Source organism: Hydra viridissima, unplaced genomic scaffold (genome assembly GCF_058129835.1).
Source record: "Hydra viridissima isolate aposymbiotic clone 2 unplaced genomic scaffold, HvirCarnegie_v1 scaffold_2, whole genome shotgun sequence".
NCBI classification, from domain to species: Eukaryota; Metazoa; Cnidaria; class Hydrozoa; order Anthoathecata; family Hydridae; genus Hydra; species Hydra viridissima.
In genome coordinates, this window is record NW_028324301.1 from 1,686,950 (window position 1) to 1,711,531 (window position 24,582).

Here is a 24,582-nt window from a genome sequence, read left to right on the forward strand (position 1 = left end):
TTGGCCATCAAATCGAACATCTACTAGTAAATCTGCATGTCTTCCAATTGTCGCCTGTAATTTTTTAGTTGATTTTATAAGGACGTAATTTCTCGTCTAAAATCGAGTTATTAAATTTGTCATCATTAGGATGTAGAGCGAAAAAAAAAATATCCAAGCTACAACCAGAGATAAGTTAACATAATAGTCGTCAATGCTACCACCATTTTTTTTTTGGCTCGGATCTCAGGCTTGTAGGGTCGTGCCATTTGCAGATAAAGATTTCTATATTCAACTTTTCTAAATATTTTTCCTAATTTTGAGGACAGTGATGGTATCCAAGGTAATAATACTGTACGGAGGGTGTCACACTCGGATTGAATTTTATTTTTCTTTGTGGACCGTTTTAATAATTTGGTTTGCAATACTTACCAGTTGGCTTTTGTCGTAACCATTTTCGTTGAATATTTGTGTTAGAAAAGTACTCCATATGAAGTGATTTACATGTATAAAATCTCATTTTATACATGTAAATCACTTCATATGGAGTAAGCTCTGTGAACGTATTGCGCTTAAAAATTTGGGATCGTGATTTGAGTGAGGTTTAATTTGAATATTCGTAATGGCTTCCCTCCCGTAAACTTTAAACTCGTAATTACCTTTAGTGTTTTTTATTACCGTTACATCGAGGAAGTTTAAAGTTTTATTTTCGCTTTCGAGTGTATTTTATTGCAGGGTGTTGTTTATTCAAACTAAGTTAGAATTGCTCTGCTTCCTGAATTTTTGAGAATCTACCATAATTATCATCAACATATCTTAGATAAGATTTTAAATCAAGAGGGGGGTTTAATGCTTTTGCAATTTTAAAAGCATTTTCGTGATATTGTAGAAAATATATATATATATATATATATATATATATATATATATATATATATATATATATATATATATATATATATATATATATATATAATATCACATGTATGAAAAAAAAAAGATATATCAATGTATAATAATCTACGAAAGCGGTTGACCTGTTTGAAGAACACATTTTACTCAGCCATAAAAAAAGAATAAAATAACTCTTCATTGTTCTCTCTCTCTCTTCGTCTCTCGTTTAAGTTTTGCCGCACGGCATTTAGGTGCGTTCTCATGAGAATTCCTTTGCGAGGAATTAATGTGAAGTTATTTATAGGTGTACCCATCATTACATAATATATAGAATTAAAATAAATGTAAGAATACTTATAGAATTTCAATTGAACTTAAACAAAGAATTTAAAAAATTAATCTTTTTAAAACTCTACATCACTTTTCACAACAATTAAAAAAATAAATTAGCAAACATTTAATTAATAAAGAACAATAGCGTAGAGAGGTGGGGGCAGATGGAGCCGGCCAAACTTTTTTGAGGCGGTAGATTTACAAAACTTCTTATCTTTTTCGCATCCCTAATGAGTACCATAACACATTACTTTACATTTTATTTTAAACTGGGTACTATAATTTTCAACTGGGTACTATAATGAGAAGAAGGAACATATTGATGAAGTGGTGTTACATACAGTAAGTTAAGAGTTAAGTTTATGTAATACAGCAACTTAGGTTCAAAGTTCAGATATTTTGCTTGAATTAAAAAAACTCAATCTTTATAAATGGTTTATCTTTTTGAGTTCTAAAGATATCTTTACTAATTGGTCAGCATCGTGACAAAATGAGAAGATTGATAAAGTTGAATCAATTGAAAAGATAGAAATAAGGATGTTAGGATGATTAGTAGGAAACCCATAGTCGATTTAAATCGGTTATTCGGTTTTTCAAAGTCGACTAATTTCGACTAGTCGACTTTTGTTCGATTAGTCGAAGTCGATAACAACATCAGTAAAAATTGTTTGGAAGTAAAACGATGTGCAAAGTTTGTTAAGATGATCGTCCAGTAAGAAAAGACTGAATTTTTTTAAAAAAATGAACTTTCTTATTAACGTGAAGTTTAAATGAGAAACTGAAATGAGAAACTTGTGTTTTTTTAGAAAAGGTATACTTTCGCATGTCTCTTTTCTTCTTCTTTTTTTATATATATTTTTTAAAATTTACTCTCTTTGAAGTCATATATAGATTTTCCCCCTTAGCAACGTACTTAGCAACAACGTTATATTTTATCAAAACTATGCATAAATAGTCAACAGGTACTGTAAAGAACTGAAGAAAAAAATTAAGAGTTATCAGGAATGATAATAAAAATTAAAAATTGATAATAAAAAAAAAAGAGATGACGAAAGAGGAGTAAGATATTCTAAAGGACTATTTTTTTTTAAATTAAACTTTTATTTCGTTAGTTTTCCCTTTTTGTTATTTTTCGTATTAAAGCACACATATCTCAGCTTATAAAAAATCATCTTTAAATGAATTTTTTAGGATTTGTTTATCAGTGTATAGGTCTGTATGTGAAATAAAACCCAACTAAATACTTGAAGTTATCAAGAAATCTTGAGATCTTCTTTGAGTTTAATTCCTTTTTTGAATACAAGACTCCCTGGTACTGGCCGTATAATAGCTTTTTCGTCTGCGATGAAGGTAACTTGTAGTCTTTAAAAATGGGTAACCGGCCAGGTAACCAGCCAGGTAATGGTTCAGCATTTTTCCAGTAAACAATTTTATAAATTGGTAATATTTAATTTTTAAATAAATAATTTTGTATGTTTCTCTGGCTTTACAATTTTGTCGTTTGAGCTGGTATTTTGGTAGTCAATTTATGAATGCTTGGCTTTAGTTATGTGTGGCTGTAATCTACGCTGATTAAAGTGATTGAAAATTTTGATACATTTTTTAAAACTTAAATTATGCCAGAAAAAGTAAATTTTTTGACAGATTGTGATCTGATGGAATTGATGCTCGATTGTAGTTCGGTGCTGGCTTGTCTGTAAAAAACTATTGGGAGAATAGTTGATGAACTTTTGTGATCATTTTATGCTCTTTATCAACTTCAAAAATGGCTCCTTATAGCAACGGCATCAACGAGAATTTTTTTTCAGATTTGCTAGCTTCAGAGAAGAGTCGCTTCGTTTTTAATGAATCTAGGATCAAAATTGTTAACAAGTTGAATTCTTGTTTTAAAACGTTTCACGTGGAATGTTAATATTGGTTTCAAGCTCAACTAGAGTGTTATTTATAATTTTTAACCATAAATTTCATGAGTTTTGATTTATTTATCAATTTTGGATATTTTTTTCAAAAATACAACTTGTAACGACCCTGAGGAATATTATAGCTTAGAGTTTGAACGTTTTTTTAAAAATTAATTCATACTTTTATCTGTTTGGTGAAGTGAGCTGATTAATTATACAAGGTTTACCTAAAACTTCAGCAAGATTTTTTCTTTTTCAGATTTGTTGGTAGAACAAGTCCAACATTCTAATTTTTGTAGAAGTTTCCGGGTTTTACGATGAACATTGTTAAGCATGATTTATTTCAATTTTATGGTTAGCTTTTAAATTTGCTTAAACCAGTTAAACCAGTGTTAGATCCCTTTTTTGCTTTAACAAAAGTGTGGCTGAGTTTACACTTCTCTTTTTAATTGTTTTTGAAAATGTCCGAAACTTCAAAGTTTCATTTTAAACGAACTTCTTAAAAAATCATTTCGGACGTCTTAAAAAAAAAAAGCGAAATTTTAGATTTTCAAACGAAAATTAATGAGATCACTAAAAATACAAGATTTTTTTAGGGAATTTTTTTCAAAATCAGTTGGCAACCCTAAGTTTAAAATTTATAAATTTTAATAGTTTTTTTTTTCATATTTGCACAAATGAGTTTTTTTTATGGTTTGCTCCGTACGAACGTAGCAAAAAACATATAGATGACGTCAAGTCAATTTGAAAGAATATAAAAAAAACATTATCAAGTTATTTTTTACCCATTATTTGTTTTATCCCTTGATTCTTATTCCCCTCAACATAGCTCATTCTGCGCTATATAATACTAAATATATAACAATTATAAAATATGTAAACATAAAACGAATAACATATTAAGTAAAATAAAAGATTTATGTTATAAGTTGGTTGAAAACGTCCGTTAAACTCATTCTACGCAATTTAAAAATTAAGATTTTTATTGTCGGTCAAGTATGGCGCCCGAAAGTTTTAGGCACGTACGCAGCTCCGGTAAAATTATGGCTTTAAAAGAATGTTGAGTAGTTAGCCTGTAAGGTACGTTGCATCTCACAAGGATAATATAGGCAGGCGTAACTCGCAACAAAATTATGTCATTTGAAAAGTAAAGTCGGCAATTATTCACAAAAAAACGTTTTGTGGATTTAACTTTTTGACTGATGATTTTAAGTTTTTCTTTGGGTTTCAGGTTTTTTTGTTTCTTTATTTTTTTATGTAGTTAAAAATTTTGATTGTTTCCTTAAAAAAAAAAACGAAATGTAAACGTAGCTTTAGTTAGGTATAATAACTCTTTAAACTTCGAACCGTCAAATTTATGTGAAATCCAATATTTATGCTATTCTTTTAAGTTTAAATTATTATAAAAAAATATCAAATATAATCTAATTTAGTTTTTTATCCACTGACTAAGAAATAAATTCCGCCAAGTTTTATGTGAAAGTCAATTGACTCTACTTGTTAAACAGATCTTTTCGGTATGATCTCAAGCTCTTGAAATTGATGCAGTCTTTTTACATCTTTGTCTTTCCGAATGATCGTATTTGGGAGCTTTCGAATCTTAAAAATATCATTAGAGTCAATATTCATTTCCAGACTACATAAACTGACCAAATTCTGAAAAGTCAAGTTACCTAAGTTTAATTCGACCTCTATAAAATCAAAGTCATTTTCCATTCTGATTTTAAGTACAAGTTCATGAAAATTGGAAACGTTATCACTATGGTCAGATTTGAAATTCGTTCCGTAGACAGGCGAAGCTTCCGTTTGAACGTACTTATCTAGATATTTTGAACTTGTGTCCACACATCCTGAGTTGATTAACTTTCTGATGTTTTCGTTAAATGCAACATCAGCAGCTGTTTCGCCCAAGAAATTTGTTATCGAAGTTTCAGCTCGATGCTCCAACAAAATACAAACAAGATCTACATGCCCTCTCTTTGCTGCCCAGTGCAAAGCTGTCCATCCGTTCATTTTGTTTTGAGAGTTGATTTGCGCGCCCTCTCGAATGAGCTTATTCAACAGATTTTTATCTCCGATAGAAGCGGCTTCTCGAAGTTTTTCATCTGCATTTTCCCAATCTTCCATGCTACCAGAAAGTTAAGAAACTGATAGAAAAAAAAAATGCATATTTTTCATAAAATTCAAATTCATCCATTTTACTTGAATATGAATATATATATATATATATATATATATATATATATATATATATATATATATATATATATATATATATATATATATATATATATATATATATATATATATTCAAGTAAAATGGCTAAAAAACCTTCTCAAATTATTTCTATATCCTGGTTTTAAGTTATTCGTGGTTCTACGGCGAATAAAATTCGATAACAAGACAATATGCAACTATATGCTACTATACTATTAGTTAAAATGCTCTTATTATATGTAAAAGTTTGAAAAATGCACTTAAATATTAAATAGTTCGCATAGCTGCACATAGCTGCAAAACACGAAAATACAAAGACACCTATACTTTTTATATGAAAATATATTTTTAAAATATTTACAATGTTTTCAGCAGTTTTGAAACGCAAAACAGTTGTACAAAGATATCCATGAAACTATTAAACTAATTGTCATAGTGAGGGTACCGATAAATACAATTAATATGTCAATCCCAAACTCGTACCACCTGAGATGAAGACAATAAATCTTCATATGAAATAAGGCAGGGAAGATAAACTCCAGCGCAATCCCAGTGATGCTACCAATTAAAGCAAGCAAGTATGTAAAACGTGGAATAAACGCAGCCATAAATATCGTCGCCAGAACTAAGAGAAGCCTCATCATTTGAACCGAAATGCTGTAAACATTATCACCAAAACCTGCAGGAAAACATGGAAAATTGGATTTTTCAATAATATCAAAGCTTGTAAACATTGGCAAAGTGTATGAAGTAAAAGCTAAAATGGCCGCCATTGCATTTACGATTTGACGTACAGGACCAACCGGTAAGTTATTTGTAACTACTTCGTCTGTGTCAGGATAAAATGTCAGATCCGCAAAAATTCCCACCAAAATACTCATGATAGACATCGCTATAAATGCAAAATTAAGGGTGGACTCAAATTTTTCGGGTTTTTTCATTGTAGATTCGATGAACGGTACGAACGGTTGCGCTAAGTAACACGCCACAAGAATACCTAGAGCTGCTGGAAACTCATTTGCTTCAAAATTGTTCATATTGGAAATTTGCCATTCGTTCGATCTAGTGATGCTATACACTAAAATACTAACAAATATGATAATGGCGCTGGAAACTGTTAAGATACTAGTCCAGGCTACTTGCGATAGATTCTTTAACAGAGTATTTGGTAGTAATGGTATTCCTCCAATAATCGTCCATGCCCAAATCGGTAAGCTTACATCTGGAAATGATTTGTTAAACATAGCTCCAACTAAAATAGGGTACATAGTGGCGACAAAAACAAGCTCAACTACCATGAAAATCATCACCATAAGTCTTCCACCTTTATTCCAAAATGCCCCTCCGATATCTATGTAGCTGCTTCGTACTCGAATTCGAATTCCGTCTCGAACTTCATATAAGCTTCTAACCAGAATGATGCTGGTATAATTCGAAGCAATAGCAACAATTAGAAGTGTAAGAAGAGACCACCACCCCCCTGACTTGAATGTATATGGTATTGCGAGTATAGGAAGACCTTGAATGGTATTGCAAATGTTCCAGAACGTTTCGCAGACTGTTGTCAAATCCTCAGGACTTACAGAAGTTTCATTTTGATTTTGTGAAGAGTACTCATGCTCTGATCCAGAGAGCTCACCATTAGATTCAGGAAGATCATTTACTTGCTGCAATTCATCATTTCTTACTAAAGATTGTCGCTCTTCCGCAACCATTGATAACGGGAAAAAGTAGTTTTAACCGTTCATTGTCGTGAAACTGCATTAAAAATTAACATGTGGAAAAATGAACGGGATTTAGATATCAATAAATCCAGAAGATAAATGGTTGAATAAGCGTACCTTAGTTACAGTGAGCATTCGATTGCACACATGATTGATTCTTCGTGCAATTTTGAGCATATTGCGATAATTTGTGACAGAAAATCTAAACAAAAAAAGGCCGTTAAAAATTGATAAGACGAACAATGCGAAAACAATAACAAATCTTGGCGCGAATATTTAAAATTTCGCTCAAAAAAAATTTAACCCTGAAAGATTGAAAGCGAATGATAATTTTCACTTTAACTCATTTGTATTTCTGTGGAAAATTAGGATTCGTTGAGTGAAATTCACAAAAACAAGTTTTGTTTATGCTGAATAGAATTAAATGAAATTTTATTGCAGAAATAAAGTATTTTTGTTTACCTTTGAAAACATCTCCAACGGAAACTTTTTGCATTTCTTAAGAATAGTCTTCTTAAAATCTTCGAAACCTTTTTTGGAGACTTCGAGCTGCCCCACTAGAGAATTTTTCGTAAACAACTCTTATGACGCATCTGTTCAGTTATTTCTTTCTCTTTTTGTAATTGACAACTTTGCTGTAAATCTTCTAAGTGAATAATTGCATTTGCATTTATCTCTTTGGGTTAAAGTTTTGTTAAAGCTGCCTTTCTGTTAATATAGTAAACGGCAGCTTTATTGATAAATAATAAAGCTACCTTTTTTGTTAATACTGCCTTTCTTTTTTAGACTAATTGAAAAATAAATTATAATAGAAGATCGTTTTTCTCAAAAAGGTCGCTAAGTAAGATTTCTTTTTACAAAATTAAATCATATTACCGGTTTTTTTAGCGTTAATTTCATTAGTAAATTAGCTTTAAGAATTAGTTAGCGCTAAAAACATCTCTGTATTCTTAACACTATTTAATTCTTAAAACTAATCAATCTCTCTCAATCCTCTATTTTTCATGCTAACTGATGTACAAAACGGGTTAAGTCCTAAGTCAACTATTTGGTCGTCCTAGCCAACACAAGACTTGTTTTCTCTTCATCTTAACTTCAAAATGGCGACTACAAACAAAACTAATGATTTAAAGTTGGACGCTTCTCTTAGCACTTGAACACCTGGAAAAAATTGTAAAAGAAAGGAAACTTAAAAATAATTAAAAGAATCAAAGATGCTCATCACTAGGAAAAATAACTTGCACGATGACAAAAGATATAAAGCAATCATGCTGGATATTGAAAGTGATTTAGATTGAAAGCAGATGTGATTAGGATCGCCTTATTCGGAATAAACAGGACCAAAATGTTCTGCTGTTACTTTACATATCAATAGGCCATTCATTCTAGCCTTTAACATTCTAGTATTTAATTTATTGAAAAGGTTTTGTCAAGTTAATAATCAGTTTATTAACTAAACAAAGGTATATTTTAAGGCATGCTATCGGAAAAATCTGCCCACCTTTCTTGATCAAAAAAGGATGTAAGAAAGCTTAAATGTATTTAAATCAATATATTTCTGAAAAATTAAGACTGTAAAGATTACATATTAATAGGGAAAAAACAAAAAAAATTTAAGTTTTTACAGAAAATTCTGACTTTCTTTTTGATGCCTCCCATAAGTTTCTGGACAGAGTGATTTTCACTTAATTTCAATTTCTTTTTTATGATGGCCCAATATTTTTCAATAGGACATAATTCGGGGCAGTTTGGAGGACTCATCTTTTTCGGAACCAACATCACTCCATTATCATCGTAAAACTTTTGAGCATCTTTTGAGTAATGTATTGTGGCTAAGTCAGGTCAAAACAATACTGAAGTACTTCTTTGAGCTTTAATTAGTTGTTTTATAAGAGAAAGACAACATTTCACATATTCCGAAGATTTCATTGTGCCCAAACAAACATGAATTGGCGATTTTTTGCCGCAAGAGCAAAGTGCCTGCCAAATCATCAATTTTTCGAAAATTTATCAGTCATTACATACTTGTATTTATCACTCACATTTCCTCTTATTTTAGAAGCATAGTAGCACTGCCCAGGAATTTGTTTAAAATCCATTTTAACATAAGTTTCGCCATCCATCAAAAAGCATCCATTATGTTTTGTTAACAAGTTGTCATACAACTTTTGAGCTCGACTCTTTGTGGTTGAATTTTGTTTACCGTTTCGATTTGGCATTTTAACCACTTTAAAACTTTGATATCCAAGACTCTGTCGCCATTTGTGTACAAAAAAATTGGAAACCTTCAGTATTTTCGCTCGATATCTATCAGACCAATCAGGATTTTCTTCCAATGAAGTCTCCAACCGTTCGAGAGCTATAGGATTTGCTGTGCATTTTTTTTGACCACTTCCTTGTTTTCTCTGAATAGTTTTCTGTTCTGTAAACCGTTTAAGAACAGTATCTACAGTTCTTCTTGATATTTTTAATGATTTCGCCAACTTTCTATTCGATAAAGTTGGATTTTTTAAGTGTTTGTCCACAATCAAAAATCTTTGTTTAGTTTGCTCGGTTGACATTTTGAAACTAAATAATATTTTTAATTATTTTTTCTGCCAAAATGTTCTATTATACAAACACTACCACACAAAGATAATTTCAAAAAACGACCATTAACTAACTTTACCACACCGCAAAAGGTGGGCAGATTTTTCCGATAGCACGCCTTACTAAACCAACAGATTTAATAAAATATTTTTAGAACCTGGAAAATCTCAAAAAATTATTTTATTCCAGCTCTTTAGTCAATAGAGAAATAGTAGTTGATAAACAATTGATTCCAATAAATAAGTTCAGAAGTTCAGGTCAGAAAAATATTTTACACCTAAAAATGTAATAAAACTATGGCGAGTTATAATACTTTGAAGAAACTAAAAAAAAATGGGCGTATAATACTTTTCTATATTTTAAAATGTTTTTTGCTAAAATTTTAATGGAACTTAGAAGTCTAAGAACTGTTATTTTATTTTGTTTGATCTTTTTTTTATGAAATCTAAAAACAATTTTAGCAAAACCACTGAAACAAACAAACAAAAAAATAACAGAAGAACTTGCTATACTAAAGTATACTATGCTACTAAAAGTAAACAAGTAAACATAAAAGAAAAATTCAATTTTTAATCAAACAAATGCAACAAAAATGCATAACAATTGCATGTCAAATATTAACATCAAAATGTTAAAAATACTTTACATTGATTGTTTTGTATTGAAGCGAAGCCAGTCTTCTATTAAAAACCATTAATCATGTACTTTTTTTAAAACATTTGGATCTGCAAGGATTTAAAATTTTTGATTATCTTTTCGTTTCAAAAGTTTTAAGATTCTCTCTTATCTACACAGCACCAAAATGTACTTTATACTAAAATAAGGTTTATAACATTTATTGGATACATTAGAGAGAAATACATATCATATTAAAAGGGAAAACTTCTATTTAGTTTAGAGAAACCTGTGTGTAGGTAAGCATAACTATCATTTAGTATTTAAGCATGGATTCTAATATTTACTAACAAGGATGATACTTAGAGGAATTAAGTTAAGTTAAATTAAGTTAAATTAAGTTAAGTTTGCCAAATTAACTTCAAAAAATGATGGATTCAAACTTTAAGATTGTAAATGCCTAAGAACAAAAGAACTTTAAACTAATTTTAAATGGAAATGGAAACTGGATTTTTGGTTCAATTGGTATTTACAGTTAGTTACCAGACTTACTAAGTAAATGCAACCAGTTTATAAATATATAAGTATCTAAGTATATGTACACTTTATAATATAGTGCTTTAGCTAGATGTGTGGTTTAGCTAGATGATTGGTGTAGCTAAATGTGTGGTGCAGCTAGTTGGGGCTAAATATCAGAGATAAATTGTGAAAACTACTTAAGAATTAACTTTTGTTACTAACATTCCATCTTATGCTTGCCACCCATTTAGTTACACCTTTCTGAAAGCTTAAAATCTTAATGACATAAACAATGTCATTTATTTTTCATTTGTAAGCGCTATGACTAATGTAAATATTGGAAAATTTTTTTGTGAGTGACATGATTAGTAACCAAAATTTTTAATTATATCTAGCCATTTAAATAAATATGTATGACCAATCAAATTTAAAACTACATATCAACTTTGTACTAGGTTATACAGAAAGTTGAAATGAAATTCATATTAAAGCTTGTTAAGTTATGAATGTTTTGCAACAATAAGAGAAAGTAAAAAGAACTTAAATACTCTTTCCCAGGTATAGTTATTGAGAATACAAATCTTAAAAAGATGAGTTAAATCACTGAGATTTATATTTTTACAAATGCACTCATTTTAAACCATGTGGAAGAGAATAATTGCCAAAGAATGATTATCAAACCCTGTACTAAATTCACTCTTTTAAATTTTATGATTCAATGGTTTTCCTCACTTAAAGTTGAAGTTCATTTAAAAACACTTCTTTTCCCAATATAAACACAAATCACCAGGACAGACTGAATTCAACAGACTATTATTTAGGCACATATTAAGTTCAAAATCCCACTTGTATGGATATATGGAATTAGATATGTGCAAATATAGAACCAAACAGTAAAAAATATTTGCACTACCTACCTATATTTAGTAACACTTTAAGAAAGTTATTTTTAACAAAGCTAACTGACTTCCATTCTTGTGAAAACGCATACTTAATTTTTTAGGTAAACAAGATTCCGCACTTGAAATACTTGCCGAGTGGGACCCGAAACATTCACCCTCAATGATAGCTTTTTTGGATAACTTCGAAGAGCCGACTTTTAGATTTCTTTCAAATTTCACGACTAGAACAAGATGAATACTTTTTTCACTAGTGGAATTGAAAATTGAAAACATATTCAAGTAGTAAATAGTTTTAATATTATTAGCTTTATATAAAGGCATATATACAGTTATTGATAGTTTGATTACTAAGGGTTGACACAGAATCTTTGTAATCAATTGTCATATCTTGCAAACTCAGTTTAAAAAACAATATTTTAAAATTACTATAGCCTAATAAATGTGATATAAAATCAAATTATGATTTCTTTTTTTTGTCTAATGAACTTCTTAACATAAATGCGCACGGTTTTCTCAGCTTTTTAACATACTACATTCCAAAGATTCTAGATGCTGCCGTCTATTTACATGTGAGCTCTCGAATTATTTACGTACTCATGTATCTTCTCTTCTAAACCTTCTTGATAATAATCCAATTGTACTCGTCTAGATGGATTTTGGGACTATTGGAAGGATTTAGATCAAATGATGCACCTTTGGGGTTCTAGTGTTAGAGAAACTCCTTTTTTAGTGTCAAAAGCTCAAGTTGCGATAAAGTATTTCTTTTTATTTCCACAAAAAATACCAAGTTTTTTCCTAAGAAATTTTTTTTGCAACAAAACTTTTTGAGGATTTCTTTGTGTCTCCGTTATTCTAAGAGCTGGAACCTTTTATTTTATGCTTTAAACCTTTTTTTTTTTTTCGAAATTTTTTTATTATTATTCATAATAACATATAGTTTCTTGTTATCATCAATTGATACAATCTTCCTTCCACGCATATGATCTAAATAATAATTGGGCCTCTAACCTTTATAATTGCACTTTAAATACTCCAATGATATTTTTACGTTAGTTTCAATTTTATGTAGAAGGAATCTCTTAGCTAAATCACACTCAAATGTGACTTCGTCATCCAGCTTTTCTTTTGATATCTACATCAAAATTTTTATCTGCAGAACAGTTCTCCTATTGCGACCATTTTAAATTGAGCGCTTTTGTCGTGAGAATTCAGGATATTTTGCAAGGTTGTGCAAAATTTTTTCTCGTACTTTTTCATGTTTTGACGTCTTTAAGAAAAACAGTTTGAAGTATTTACTTCTGGCATTAGCCAGACACATAAAAAACTTTGCTAACAACTTTTAATACTTATTTTTGTTAAAAATAAAATTCTTAAAAAAGTTTAAAAAATTTTATTTTGCGCCAACCTTTAAAACATTAAATATTTTTTAAAAATTTACCAGTCACAATTAAAAGTAACAGATAAGTAAAAAAAAAAAGTAAGAAAATTCTGAATATTGATTTGTAATATATTTTTTTTAATCATATCGTTGTCCACACGATAAAAAAAAAACTTGTCCACACGATAACAAAAGAAGCGCATCTTGGTTTATATTATCTCCCTCGACCGAACAAATGACACAATTTCTGGCCATAATACAATACACATAATCCTAGAAAAAAAACTACTTCTGAAATTATTAATTATTACCCAGCATTTTTTTTTATAATATCCTATTAATTGTATTCTTTTTAGAATATTTTTCTTACTTTGTCAATATTTATTTTTTACGTGAGGTTTGGCGAGCGTTTTGTTATGAACTATTGTTATTTCTATTTATTTTTTAATTTCAGATTTTTGTATATCACTTTTTAGTTAAGACTGAGTAAAGAGACTAAACTTTATTATAGCAGAAGCTTTGTCCTAACAGTCCGGATTGGTAATGAAAGTGAGTTTTCCTCTCTCGTGTATTCTTGAAAAAAAAAACCACCAAACGCAGCAGGTATTGCAAATGGCGTCTTCTAAGCTGCTGAAAAGTAATTTGTAAATATATTTTGCAAAGATGGTCTTACACTATGCTGTTATGCTAAATTTTAAATAAAATATACGTAATAATGTGGTATAACAAAAATAACAGTTAGTAAAAAGTAAATTTAACTCTGGAAAATGTAAACATCTCCTCCCACAGGGACATAGCTAATAAATAGAATTATATCACCTAAATTACGTTCATTGTTTTATACTCATTTATTTACATATACGCACGCATAAACTGTATATATGAGCACTGCTCTAAATGAAATAAACAGGTTTATATATAAGTCAGTTTAATTTATTTTTATTGCACCATAAATCTTAAAAAGTCTCCTTTCGACGTAGATGTAGTATCATCTTGAGCTTGAGAATAAATTCTCACGTATCCTACTTTATATTAAACTTGGAGAAAAATATTTCTGACATTAAAATCGAAAACAGAATAATGGATTTGTACAATTCGCTTGCCAGCCAGTAACTCATACCCTGACCAAGTGAAGTAAAAGTTCTCTTTTGAGTATTTTCATTAACATTTTTACATTTTGTACCTCAAGGGTATGAGTTATAAATGCGGAGTATTTTTCTACAAAAGAAAAAGAAATTTGTATCAGTCATTAGGTACACGTACCGAGGGTGAGCTTCTTAACTGTTTTTATATGACAGTTGATATAAAATTTATCATTAAGTAAAAAATTAAATTCAGTTGCTTTCTGCCATTAAATCTAATTTCCTTTCCCTACTATTCCTATTCCCATACTGTAGTACTAATGTGTAACCTTGAATGTGTTTAGACGTCAAATAAGATAATCAACATAAACAATAAAATATTGCATGTCGTTTTCATTAGCGTTTTTACATTTACAAGTAAATTAGGTCCTATTCCTTTGGGAATTTCATGGGATATTTATGTTTACCATTTCTATGTTCATATTGCTAAATAGACGATGAAGTATTAACTATTTACTGAAAAGGGCAAGTATCTTTTTACAACTTTGTATATTTTTTATGACTAGTGAACTATAATATGTACTAAACATGGTGTAATTCAAAAAAATATCATTCTACAAACAACAGATTTATTAAATGTAACACCATAGTTTCATAATTTGTTTTTCACAACCCAAAATTATGAAATTATGAAGTAAAAAACGATAAAAACAACCAATATTCAAATAACAATTTGCGTCCTCGAAAAAAACTAATATAACACAAATGAGCTAAAATAAATATGAAAGAGGAATCAATTTTGAAATAATTGCGATTACATACAACAATATCGGTATTGATAGCACTTTGTAATTGGATCGGTTAATTACATTTCTCTCGGACATAAAACTCCGCACTTACTTATATTTTAGGTAATCCGATCAATTAAAAAGATTGCGTGCTTAAAAAACAGGCCAATTAAAATTTGATTGATAGGAAAGTTAAAACAGGTAGTCATAGAAGATAAGAACAATTTTAGTGCAATCAGGAAAATAAAAACATTTTTTTTTTTGCGCTTTATAGTAAACAGAGTTTGAATATCGACTATTTTAAAAAATACTTTATTGTAAATATCTTTAAAAAATAGTGGGTATGAAATCAGTGAAGCACGCTAAACCTTGGTTAGACTAATATAATTGAATTGTAAGATAGGACGAAGGCTGAATCTTTCGTTAAATCTGTTGATAATGAAAAAAGTAATAGGGACAGTCGCTCAGCGTTTTATGTTTAATGATGTCAGAAAGCATAGGAGAACAACAGCCAAAAATTCATAGCGAGAAAAACTCTGCAAAGGAGGAAGAAAATCTAACAACGATTTTTGAAACGTTTTTGACAATATGCAATACTATTCAAGGTTTGCCTATTTTAATTATACCGTATATTTTTAAGGCAGGTGGATGGTGGGCGCTATTTGCCCTACTGATCATAGCGTGGATTTCAAGTTACACAAGCATCATACTTGTTCGAAGTTTGTATGAAGTGAAAAACGGAGTAAAGCTGAGAGTTCGCCAGAACTACCTTGATATAGGTGATGCATTTTGGAAAGGAGGGGGTAGAATGCTTGTACTTGTCACTATGGTAATACAGCTGGTTTTAATATCAACAATGTATCCCTTTCTAGTAGGCGCGATGTTCAATAAATCTTTTCCAGATGCTAGTATCCCACTCTGGGCATGGACATTAATAGGAGGAATAGCATTTTTACCAAACTCTTTGTTGAAAAGTTTATCGCAAGTTGCGTGGACTGGTGTTTTAGCTATGGGATGTGCTGCTACCATATTTGTTTGTGTGTTTACTTATAGTTTAATGCATTTTAACAAATGGGATATTGACAAAATGGATCATTTTCAGTCAATGGAGTTTCCAAACGCTATAGGAGTCTTAGTTGCGTGTTTTCTTTCTCAACCCTTTGCACCATTTATAGAATCAACAATGAAAAGACCGGATAGGTTTGAATCCACACTTAAGTCTTCGTACTTTATAATGACAAGCATTATTATTTTTATTGGAATCGTCAGCCATATGACATTTTACCCAAATGCGGATAATATATTGACTAACAATTTACCTTCAGGCATTTTTCGTCAGACATTAAACTCGATGGCTGCCATATTAGCATTTACGTCGTATACGTTACCAATGTTTATGATTTTTGAAGTTATCGAGAAATCACATCTCACTTCAACTACAATAAAGAGAAAAAATTTGAATATTTACAGCATGCAAATACAAATTACACGAATAACAATATTGATATCCACATTACTGATGGCTGCATTTATACCGTGGTTTACATACCTTCTTGCATTTATTGGTAGCATTACAGGAATTACTTTAGAGTTTATATTTCCAGCACTTTTTCATGTGAAAATATACTGCGCCCAGCTAAAAAGGGTAGAGTTTGCAATGGACATCATTATTGTGTTTTTTGGGGTTCTTGCAATGACCATTAGCTTTATTGTATCGTGGGTTTCGTTGTACGCATGTTTTGCAGAAAAAATTTGCTAAAAGTAAATGATTTTAGTAATACTAGTAAATACTTTAAATTGAAATTAAATACATTTTAAACCAATGTATAACAATTGATATGATTGGTTAAAATCATTTTATTTTGAGTGAGTCCTTTCATAAAAGCGTCCTTCAAGGAGAACGTAGGTTAAGGGCAGTGTTAGAAATTTTTATACCTTACAAAAGGGGAGAGCTGTTGTTCAAAGTGAATACGCTTTTTGAAAAATTATTTTCTTTTTTTTATTGCTGGTACTTTCTTGAATCTTAATTTGGTCTTAAAAATCGTAAATTAGGCATAAGAAATCGCTTGGGAGCTTAAAACTAAGAGAATAGAACTTTTAAAGTTTTAGAAACTTTGAGAGAAAAAACTTTGAAAGGAAAAAAACTTTTAGAAGAAATATTTTTATACTTTATTTAACTTATGTTTAAAAAAATTTTTTTTCCAAAGGATATTAAACTGTTTATCCCCGTCATGGTTGATTTTAAAAGCAGTTTTTAAAATCCTAAATATAAAAAAATGCTCAAAGCAAAAAGGTGCATAAAAGAGTAGATTTAAAGATTAGAAATCTCATCTCAGTTTTACAGCTGGGAAAAAATAGAATTGGAATTATGAAATTTGTTTTTTATGTTTTTTATGTGAGTTTTTATAAGCTTTCGAAATCTTATGTTGATACTCTTCAACTTAATGTTTTTGCATACCTACATCTAACATTTTTTGTCGTTGTTTTGATTATCTTTTAAATTTTTGTTAGTTATCAACCCCTAATATCTACCCTCTTCCCCCTCTGTCCTTAACTGCAAGTATTAACATTTTGAGAGATGCCTTATAATCGATTTATTTGCTGATCTATTTTTTTTAAAAGGAAATTTTCAATCACTTCAATGGGATTAGTTGAAGTTCAACATTAAAATTTAATGACTGCATTAATATTATTGTTTTCAGTGGATAGACAGAAACACATACAAGCTTGTACATTAAATATAAGACTGCGAATTGAGGAAGATCTGAAAGTAAAAACCTGAAAGACAAAATTAAAAAAAAAATTATATCTTTAACTTTTTCTTTCAGGTTTTTAAACCAAAAGATAAAACAACTTTTCAAAATTTTAATTATACGAAGTTAATTTCTCAATATTTACATTTTTATTTAAATAGAAAAAAAAGGTTCTCATCTTAAATAGAGACACGATAACATAAATATAAAATTGCTCTATATAACATTTCAAAATAAAATAACTGAAAAAATAATTAATTTAAACAAGAGCAAAATAATACTCTTCATTGTCGCATCAGTTTGGTACTTTTAGCCTTTTTTGTCTGTATCACTTTCTTTTGATTTACAAATGAATAATCGAGTAAAAAGTTTCGATTTTAAAATTGATTGGTTAAGACTTTTGAATAGAAAGTAAGTTTGCCTGCATTTTTACACATTCATCAGGCTTATATGGTGTAGCCTGTTTGAGGCTCTACAGACATACAGAAGTCATTTTAAGCGTAAATTAACTGGTTTTGTCCTTTTAAGTTGTTGAATGACGAATGTCCAGCAAACTGTGTATCTTGCGGTGAAAGATCTTCATTTGATGTTGGAGAAATAACTGACCCTGTATGATGAGACATGTATTGGTATGAGGGAGGGCGAGCGTAGTTTCCAATCATCGAAGATTGTTGATAATGAGGATATTGAGGATAGGGAGAAGTAGATTGTGGGCAATACGGCGATTGAGCCCAAGGTTGGAATGCTGTATGATGCGAGAGAGGAGTTGGCATGTGGGTAGACATTGCTCTTTGTTGCGACTGAGCTTTGGGACTCGATGGTATATGATAAGGGCTTGATACTTCGCCATTAATGTTTGAAGCAGGCTGTTGATGAACTGAAAAACTCAGCTTCTCTCGCTTTCTCCATTTTGCACGTCTATTTTGAAACCATACCTAAATTTTTTAACAAGAAGCCATTAACAATAAACACAATAATATCTACGTAGTATAAAAAAAGTTCAAAAATCAATACATAACTAAAGTTTTAAATTAGCGATTGGTTCAGCTGCATGGAATTATATTCATTAATGCATGTAATACAAGGTAGCAGACAACGGTCAAAAAAAGATTAACTTCAAAAGTTACCATCACGCTGCGCTCTCAATTGTCCCTATTACAAAAGGTGTTTTAAGTTGACAGATTGGATGAAATAAAATCACACGGCAAAAAACCTATTCATTGCACGACTTAAAACTTCAAACGTTCCGATTCGTAAAAAGACATACCGCAGAATTAGGACTTTTGTTTGTAACTTCATAAAACATCATAATTATATTAATTACATAATTATATTTATAAACTTATTCTCCAGTGTTTAATACTCCTCTACTGCATTCTTACAATTTCCAGGTGCCTTAATACGAATTACCCCAGGTTAACGGAATCTAAAAGTTTTCTTTTTTTTCCCATTTACACAAATTCAATATTTAACTAAAATTCTTGTTAAGCTGATTCTTATAATGTTAATTTTAAAATGTCTTAAACTAGTTGATATCTGGTATAGTGGCCTAAATGCAGTAGTAAATGTTCGGGTAAAAATCGAGTAAAACTTGTGTTAATGAAAAAATAAATTTTAGTACAAAAGAAGACGGAGACAAAGAACATGTGGGGGGGTAATTACCTGGACTCTGGCTTCGGTAAGATGAACTCGTACTGCAAGTTCCTCACGCATGAAAACATCTGGATAGTGCGTTTTATCAAACGCTCTTTCAAGTTCGTCCAATTGAAACTGCGTAAAGGTCGTCCGGTATCTTCTTTGTTTTCGTTTTCCATTTGCGAAGCGTTGGTTTTGATATTCTACAAAAAAAAAAAAATTATAATAATAGCAAAAAATAAAAAATTTTGTAACTGAACCAAACGATTAAACACAAAATTTATGAACGTATTTTTTTGTGTTCTTTTTTATCTTTATTTTTTTCTTTCATGAACTTTTTACTTCTTTTACTTTAAACTTCTTTTCACGATCTTTTTACCTTCGTTAATCAGTTCTCTCATTTTCTTGTTGAGACCTCGCACTTCTGAACTGCTAGCCAATTGTTTAAACTAACTTGGAGAGATTAGTATGCAGAGACTGTTCAAGCTGCGCAAGGCATCACTACTTAAAACCCTTTTTATTTTGCGTACAATGACTGAATTCTATAATATAGTGCAAAGTATATGATTGATTTAAAATATGAAAAAGTCAAAAGTTGTTATGACAGTCCAAGTCAACAAATCAACCAGGAATATTATTTAAAATCCAAAGTAAATGGTATACACAAATAATTATCGAGTTATTATGAACAAAGTTGTTCCGCCAGAATATACCAAAAGAATTTGAGTTAGCAATAGCCATGCGGATTATGCGCCATTCAACAGTTTATGAATAGAATCATTTGATGCTGGAGACTTATTAAAATTAAAGATGCTTATGGTTTCTTGTTGACGTTGTTTTGCTGCGAGTTTAAAATGCAACGCGCTGCAGGAGCAAAACATTTTATAACTGTCTACGGTTGAAAAGAATTTGATGTTTGCTTATTTGAAAAGTCTCTAAGAGTTGTAATATTTTAAAATGATAGTCGCATACTATTGCAAGGAGGGGCAACGCAGCTCTTTTTCAATTTCTTCCTACAGTTCGCTTGCAGCTGTTTCCCAATAAATATTTTAAAACCATCTTTCAAAGTGAAGCTTTTTTGTCTCGATGTAACAAAAGAAAACACTTTTTATTCTTACATGGCTTACAAAAGCAAAATATCACATAGGAATAATAACGCATAGAAATAATAACGCATAGAAATAATAAAGCATAGAAATAATAAAGCATAGAAATAGTAAAGCATAGAAAAAAAAATAGCTCATAGAAAAAATAACGCATAGAAATTTAATGCATTGATTGAAACGCAAATATCAAAAAACTTTAAGGAAATCGAAAAGTTTTTAATATTTGCTGCAAGATTTAAATAAAAAAAATTTCATGACAATTCATTTTAAACTAAAAGCATAATAATTAAGAAACTATTATCGAAATCGTAATGACAAATTGTAACAATTATAATAACGATTGTCGATAACATTTGTCTTTGCAATATCACCCGCAACACAACAACAACAACATTAACAGCAAATGCAACAACTTAACCATAGCGAACAGAGATATAAACCAGTGATGAAAAAGATCGATAAAAGAATTATTGCAACACAAACGAAATGATAAAAAATGTTGATAATTTCATTTGCTATTCAAAAAAATGCCTTGCAAGAAACAAAAATTTTAGCAAACAAAAAAAAAAAAAAGAAAAAAAAAGAGAGATATAATAGAGACATTTAATCACCTTCTCCTTTGATATCTTTAAAGTCCGAGAAATTACTATTATCGTCTTGATTGCTTGGTAACAATGTCAACAAAGTCATCGTTAGGCTTTAGTAGATCAATAACTGGGTTGAGCTTCTTCCCTTGTTTGCGTTTATGTTGTTTACTTTTTTATAATCGCGCGAACTTATATCCCGCCAAGGTGACTCAATACGATATAGCAAGACGGTATCGAAATAAATATACAATACGCTTTTATTCGGTTTAGAGGAAGCTGTATCTAAAACTGGTCTTTGAATCGATTCACCGTCTTTTGTGCTGTTAAGTGTTTCCAACAATGACCTATTGTTTAATCTTATTGAAAATGGTTTCAAAGCCTGTCTTCAAAACGCTGATTCGAAACGTGTTCTTATAGCAGAGTCTATCTAGAGCTTTTCATTTATTTATCAGTCTATTCTCAAAAGAAACGGTGCGATTTCAAAGAAAAAGTAGCTTTTTCGAAAATATATTTTATCCAAAAGGGTTTTTAAGATGCCTGCAGTTTCTTGAGAAATTTTCTTATAAAACTAACTTCTAGTATTTCAAAAAGCGGCCAAGAAAAACCTCATACCATATCTATTAGGTATTACAGTTGCTAGATATCTAACAGATATATTACTTGTCTTAAACGATTGATGTAGCAGGACACTAGGGAAAATTTATGTTGCTTGATGGAGAATACTTTAAACATGTTCTTCAGTTTTCCGAATATTAATTTAATGTATTGATTTTTAAAGGTATTAAGGTTGCATATTGAGAAAGTATTACGCTCGCGCGCCTGAACTAGCATTACGCTCGCGCACTTGAACTTTTATCAACTTTATAGCATTCAATAACAACATTAAGTGTAAACCACTTTCAAAAATATCTTTAAATATCTCAATCAAAATAAAAAACTTTTTCTCCTCAACAATTTTTGGGGAACTTGATAAATTTAAAATTTATAAAAAAAAAAATAAAATTAAAAACATAAATTTTTTTATTTTTGTTTGAGCAACCAATGTTTTCTTAAAATTAGCATCTAATTTTGTTTTATAAAGCGAGATTAAGCTTGCTTATTTCAAGAATATTTTTCATCAGAAACAAATTAATGTGATTAATCTTAATTAGCCACGAGTCACCTTGCTGTGTCAACTAAACGAAACTCTGTTAATGAAACTAAAAACTTGAATTAATTATCCTTTTGCTGATCATTTATGATTCCAATAGAAGTTCAAGAAAATTTAAAAGTACATAAAAAAAACAGGTACTGAAGAATTGTTTCAGAACCACGTTGAAGTTCGATGCCTTACAGCTTGTAATTTTTAATAGCTAACTTACAAGTGATTACTTGCGGCTATCACTTTACTACCCACAGTTATTATCAATAATAGTAAGTTGAGTTTAAGTCACTTACATCAGTTACAACTTAAAATAATTATTTATGAAAATTAAATTAAGAAAGGTAAGAATTCAATTAATTAAGACATCCGAGATTAATATAAATATAGGAGTTTTAACATCCGAATAAGAAAGATCACCAGAATAAACAAAAAAATTATACCGGCGGGAAAAGAAGAAAAAAAAAGTTTATACCGGTAGAGTAATTTTTTTCTGAGTTCTCTTGTTTCGCGTCAATATTATGAATCCCCAAGGAAATACTGTCCTTGTTGTACGTTTGAATAACGGTCGGAAATTCTTGTTTTTTTATCATTCTGCGAGCGTTTGCTTTCAGCGAACCGCAAATCTTTAAAATTCAATCGTAAATATATACGTATCTGATTTTATGAATAACTAGATTAAATGTTGCTAATTATACGTCTGGGTAGGAGAGATTTTAAGACCTGCTTAACGTAATTTATTGTAATCAAAAGAAAAACTATTTGGAAGACTCGATGAAAAGGTCTTCTTATAGCAAACATTTTCTGGTACATATGAAATGTTTTGTTGCATAAAAAAACACCGAGAAAAAAAAATTTAGTTATAATTGCTCGAAAACTTATTATAAAAAAGATTAGGTATTTTTTCATCAATGTAGGCTTCCGGTTAGATTTGTATTTTTCAACTTTTCTTAATTGTTTGGTTTTATAAACAAATTATTTTTTGAGATAAAACTTAACCACACAAAATAAGTAAAAGCGTCATTATTTCTCCTCGGAAAAAACCGTTTTCATTTGAAGGTCAATGCGTGACATTATTCATTAAGATGTTCTGAAAATCAATGCTTCTCAACTAATTAATTATTTATAATAGAGTATATAAATCTATATTATTGCTAACATTTTATTATTTAGCAGGTCATCATTACTATGAAGAAACGTATTTCAACTGCACTAGAAAAACAATACCTAGTAGAATTACACTACATTTTAATATTTTTCTTAAGGTATAAAAACACAAGTTATTTTTTTCTGTGGACAAAAAAAAAAATTTGTGTAACTTTGATTTTTTTTTTTTTTGTACGCGTAAACTTGAAAACAAAGCTGCTTTTTGTTGACACAATTTTAAGAAAAATATTACAGGTGATGTTTTCCTTTGATTAGTTAAAAAATCGTCGTTGTGAAGCTGTAATTACTAAAGCTGTCTTCGATTTGTCGATAGGTGCTGTTCCAATTTAACCAGAGAGAGAAAACGCGTTAAAATTTAATGTAGGATTTATATAGGGACATTCCAGTCAAACTAATTAAAGAAGAGGAAATTTTCTCTATTAAAAATGATTTTTTTTAAAAAATTCAAATAGGAAACGAATTATTTGCGTTTGACCTTTTTTTCCTAAGAATATAAATTAACATTTTAGACATGACCTGAGTTTAAACGATTGGTTTGTTTAAAAGATTACTTTGGTAAAGAATTATTTTTTCTTTTTTCTACCGCTGTGATTAATCGCTCAAGTATTATAAGAAGAAAGTGTTGGTAAGGCGTTTGACGCCTACTGCGTAGTGCCGCACTAATCCGCGCTCTTCACAGTCATTTCAAAGTTCTGCTCTCTGAACAACGAGGCTGAAGATCAGCGTCCACCAATATATTTAAACTGTTTGCCAAAATATCGTTGAGAATTTTCATCTTCAGAACGAAACTGAAAAAATTGACCGCAATATACGTCATTTTTGTAAAGTAATGGTGCGAATGTTTTTGGAAAAATACATTTGAAAAAAACAAAAACAAAAAAAAAAAAACAAAAGAAAGAAACCTTTGTTCTTTTATTTATAAGTACTTATAGAAAAAAAAACAACAGTAAAACGATATCGTTTCACTATAATAAAAGATATTCAATTATTAATTTTTGTAAGAAAAAGAATTAAAAAAGGTCAAAAAAAAAAAAAACTCCGACAAAAAAAATTTCGAATTACATCAATTACAATAATTGATCGCACATCATTTTTTCGATTTATAAAAGAGAACACCGATTAGTTTGTTTGCAAGAGCTTTGTATAACAGCGAATCCCTTTTACTACGTTTTAATGCGTGTCACCTAATTATTATCAACTTTTACGAATATCTTTTAAGACGTCAATAGTAATTTGTCATCCTCACGGTTAATCCAATGTAATCAGCATTG

General features: G+C 29.9%; 4 protein-coding genes across 11 annotated transcripts; 1 reads left to right on the forward strand and 3 right to left on the reverse strand.

Annotated features, from left to right (window-relative positions):
• Nucleotides 1–4,409: 4,409 nt before the first annotated feature.
• Nucleotides 4,410–11,829, reverse strand: LOC149891510 (ankyrin repeat domain-containing protein 40-like). Of its 5 annotated transcripts, none has more exons than XM_090078927.1 (2): nucleotides 11,690–11,829; nucleotides 4,410–5,254 (listed from the first exon to the last, which is right to left on the reverse strand). In XM_090078927.1, the coding sequence occupies exon 2, from the start codon at nucleotides 5,232–5,234 to the stop codon at nucleotides 4,608–4,610; it is 627 nt and encodes a 208-aa protein (XP_089935053.1). In that variant the 5' UTR covers nucleotides 5,235–5,254; nucleotides 11,690–11,829; the 3' UTR covers nucleotides 4,410–4,607. The 5 variants fall into 5 exon arrangements, with proteins under 5 accessions (XP_089935053.1, XP_089935056.1, XP_089935055.1 ...); XM_090078930.1 differs by having other exon boundaries at nucleotides 4,410–5,235; nucleotides 11,690–11,815; XM_090078929.1 differs by lacking the exon at nucleotides 11,690–11,829 and adding an exon at nucleotides 10,285–10,419.
• LOC145183519 (vesicular inhibitory amino acid transporter-like) lies at nucleotides 5,142–8,210 on the reverse strand. The gene is made up of 4 exons (XM_090078926.1): nucleotides 7,512–8,210; nucleotides 7,167–7,251; nucleotides 5,687–7,083; nucleotides 5,142–5,235 (listed from the first exon to the last, which is right to left on the reverse strand). Exon 3 carries the CDS (start codon nucleotides 7,038–7,040, stop codon nucleotides 5,694–5,696), a length of 1,347 nt encoding a protein of 448 aa, XP_089935052.1. The 5' UTR covers nucleotides 7,041–7,083; nucleotides 7,167–7,251; nucleotides 7,512–8,210; the 3' UTR covers nucleotides 5,142–5,235; nucleotides 5,687–5,693.
• Nucleotides 11,830–15,299: 3,470 nt separating the features above from the next.
• On the forward strand, nucleotides 15,300–16,782 carry LOC145195635 (vesicular inhibitory amino acid transporter-like). Its single transcript, XM_080073395.2, has one exon. It carries the CDS (start codon nucleotides 15,404–15,406, stop codon nucleotides 16,679–16,681), a length of 1,278 nt encoding a protein of 425 aa, XP_079929521.2. The 5' UTR covers nucleotides 15,300–15,403; the 3' UTR covers nucleotides 16,682–16,782.
• A 128-nt stretch (nucleotides 16,783–16,910) lies between these two features.
• LOC145183471 (retinal homeobox protein Rx-B-like) lies at nucleotides 16,911–22,802 on the reverse strand. 4 transcript variants are annotated; one of them, XM_080058831.2, is made up of 3 exons: nucleotides 22,620–22,802; nucleotides 19,338–19,513; nucleotides 16,911–18,610 (listed from the first exon to the last, which is right to left on the reverse strand). In XM_080058831.2, exons 1-3 carry the CDS (start codon nucleotides 22,735–22,737, stop codon nucleotides 18,170–18,172), a joined length of 735 nt encoding a protein of 244 aa, XP_079914957.2. In that variant the 5' UTR covers nucleotides 22,738–22,802; the 3' UTR covers nucleotides 16,911–18,169. The 4 variants fall into 4 exon arrangements, with proteins under 4 accessions (XP_079914957.2, XP_079914962.2, XP_079914971.2 ...); XM_080058836.2 differs by lacking the exon at nucleotides 22,620–22,802 and adding an exon at nucleotides 21,028–22,423 and having other exon boundaries at nucleotides 17,786–18,610; XM_080058845.2 differs by lacking the exon at nucleotides 22,620–22,802 and adding an exon at nucleotides 19,690–20,876 and having other exon boundaries at nucleotides 17,786–18,610.
• Nucleotides 22,803–24,582: the final 1,780 nt, after the last annotated feature.